This window comes from Nestor notabilis, unplaced genomic scaffold (assembly GCF_000696875.1).
Source record: "Nestor notabilis isolate BGI_N333 unplaced genomic scaffold, ASM69687v1 scaffold5876, whole genome shotgun sequence".
Lineage (NCBI taxonomy): Eukaryota > Metazoa > Chordata > Aves > Psittaciformes > Psittacidae > Nestor > Nestor notabilis.
Genome location: NW_009931386.1, coordinates 37,223 through 39,779, shown reverse-complemented (window position 1 = coordinate 39,779; position 2,557 = coordinate 37,223). Strand labels below are relative to the sequence as shown.

General features: G+C 43.6%; 1 protein-coding gene across 1 annotated transcript in view; it reads right to left on the bottom strand.

Moving 5' to 3' along the window:
• CADPS (Ca++-dependent secretion activator) overlaps window positions 1-762 on the bottom strand; it is a gene marked incomplete at both ends in the record, with an annotated part of 149,784 nt that extends 149,022 nt beyond the window's left edge. Inside the window, one exon of the mRNA XM_010015858.1 lies at window positions 649-762. Coding sequence (XP_010014160.1) covers window positions 649-762 — 114 coding nt within the window. The remainder of the gene's footprint in view (window positions 1-648) is intronic.
• Window positions 763-2,557: the final 1,795 nt, after the last annotated feature.

Sequence of the window (2,557 nt, the reverse complement as noted above, 5' to 3'; positions counted from 1 at the left end):
CTTTCCCTCTGAGAAAGGCTGTGAAAGGCAGCATTAAGGGCTGCATACAAAGAGGTGCAAAAAAACCAGACATGCATAATTATTCTTTTGCACAATTATGAATGATGCTTCGTGTTCTTTGGCATCGTTTAGTTTTGTAGATGTGCATCCTCCTCCTTTCCCCCTTGCTTTGCAGCACTTGTCATCCAAAGAGAAAAGACAAGGCTCTTGCTGAAAATCCCAAAATCAGTCAGACACAACGTAAAAGCTTCAGCAAGAACTGAATGTGCTGCTCAGTTTTCTCTTGGTATTTTTCACAGGGAGCACATGACATTTATTTTATATTGTGCCATCTTCTCTGTTTTAAAGTACACTGTTTCAAAGTACCAGGAAGATCCTTTTCATCTTACAGGAAGGGTGATCTTCCCCATAATCAAGCTACAGGATACACCTCGGTGAGGGCTTGCCACGGTTGCTGTACGGTTGCATGTTCAAACTCTGAACCTCACAAACCTTTTGATATACCAGACATCAGACAGAAGAAGCCTTCTGCTTGCCTTTGTTTTGTGCTGTTTGATAAAGGGCAATCCATTAGTTCAGAACTCAACCCCACCTGTGAATAGGGGTGAGAACAGGGATGCATATGAATATTGTATTGTCTCTTCTTACCTCGTAGTAGCTCTGGACAGCGTTTATAAATGCTTCATCTGCCACAATCTGGGTTTCTCCGTTGAGAAAGGCCTGGAAACGATCTTTGATTGTCTGGAGCTGCTGCTTGCTTATCTGCAAAACATGCCAAAAGGAGAAAATTAATCAAGAAAGGTTTATGTATGAAGAAAAAAAACCCAAACACTAGTTTTCCTGTACTGTCTTATGGGCATGATTATGATGTGCATTTTCTGCTCTCCTTTGGGGACAGCGGCAATAAATTTGGAATCAGCCACGCGTGGGTACACACGCACACGTATTCTTCACCCTGGCAAGTTCATTTAAGCATCCTGAGCACCTAAAGTCACACTGAACATCATTTCTAAACATCTCTGTCCCCACAAAATGCACAAAACACTCTTATCACTTCAGCTGTACCTAAGTCAAAAGGAAGCTGCTTGAAAGAGACTGCTCCAGTGCAATCTCTTCCCCATTTAGGCTCTCCTCCCCCTTCAGAAGATGAGGTTTCACCACTGAACCTTGTGAGCTGGCTGTTGAAGACAGCACTCAGCACCACTCCAGCACCTTGGTCTTCCCTTGTTTGTTTTTCCCTTGCTTATTTCTTTTGGCTTGTCACACATAAAACATCAGCCAGGACCAGTGGCGAGAGAATTTAACGCTGTTTTTGCCAAGGGCAAATCTCCTCTCCTTATCCTAGCAAGGACCTTCTCTGTTGCCTCCTTTGAAACTCAAACCAGTTTCTGTCCAGCTGGTATAACTTACAAGACACATACTTGTCACAGTGACATCAACAGAAAGTTTATATTCCAGCCTTGCCATTATTTTGCCAGTTTCTCTGTCAGTTTAAAAACCAGACATAGCTACAAAACCCCCACCTCTTTAGCATGTAGTGCAGACAAAGTCACAGCAGGCACATAAGTCATGTACCAGCAATGCCAGCACAGCATCTTAAGATGCAGATAACTCTCTGAAGGGCCGTGGGGATTTAAAGGTTGTTGTGCCTGGTTTGCTGTGGGGCTACGTTAAGTTTGAGGCTAAGAATTGATTTAGACAAAAGAGAAGGAAGCAAACAAGATGTATATATGACAGTTTCAAACTTAAAGGGAAAAGAGAGCAGTAAGAATAGGACAGCTATTTACTAATGACCAAAAGGCCTAGAGAAGAGTGCTTCTTTCTCACTCGTGTGCCAGTAGAAGAAACCAGCCCATTAGAATGGAAGAAAAAGACAAAATTAATGGCTCCAAGTATCTAAATGGCTTTGAATAAAGTACTGAAAGCTACAGAGATTCAAACAACTAGAGCATAATGAAGCCTGGTAAACACAGCTAGTGATAAAAAGCAGGAGAGGGACCACTTGGAGAATGCAACGATAAATATCACTAGATCTAGATGATGGGCCATGTGGGTTGTTTAGGGACTGCAGTAACGAACATCATGAATGCTGGTAATTAATTCTGCACCACCACGCTGAGGAGGGTTAGTGCGCAATGACGATTTGATGTGATAATCTGGGATTAGTTTATCCTGGTGCTTATGGAGAGGTGTTCATCAAAGTGGCATAAAGCAAAACTCAATATGGTCTGCTTCAGAAAGCGTGGAACAATCTTCACCACCCCATGGGTGCTGGAAACAAAGGTCATACCCAGCCCCAGCACAGACTTCACAGGGTCTGACACATGCAACAACGTTCAGCATCACAGGGCTGGAGCAAGGCCCATCCTTGGTTAGAACCTCCCCCACCTCAGCCTTGGGCACCATCTGCAATAAGCCCTATAGAAAAGCTCCTGCCTTTAATGCTGTCAGGATCTAATTGTTGGCTCTAAGAGTCCATCTGAACCAGGCCACAAAAACTTGTTGTGGTATTTGCCAACAGCATCCTAGACATCACAAGCCCTGGGGCAATGCGCAC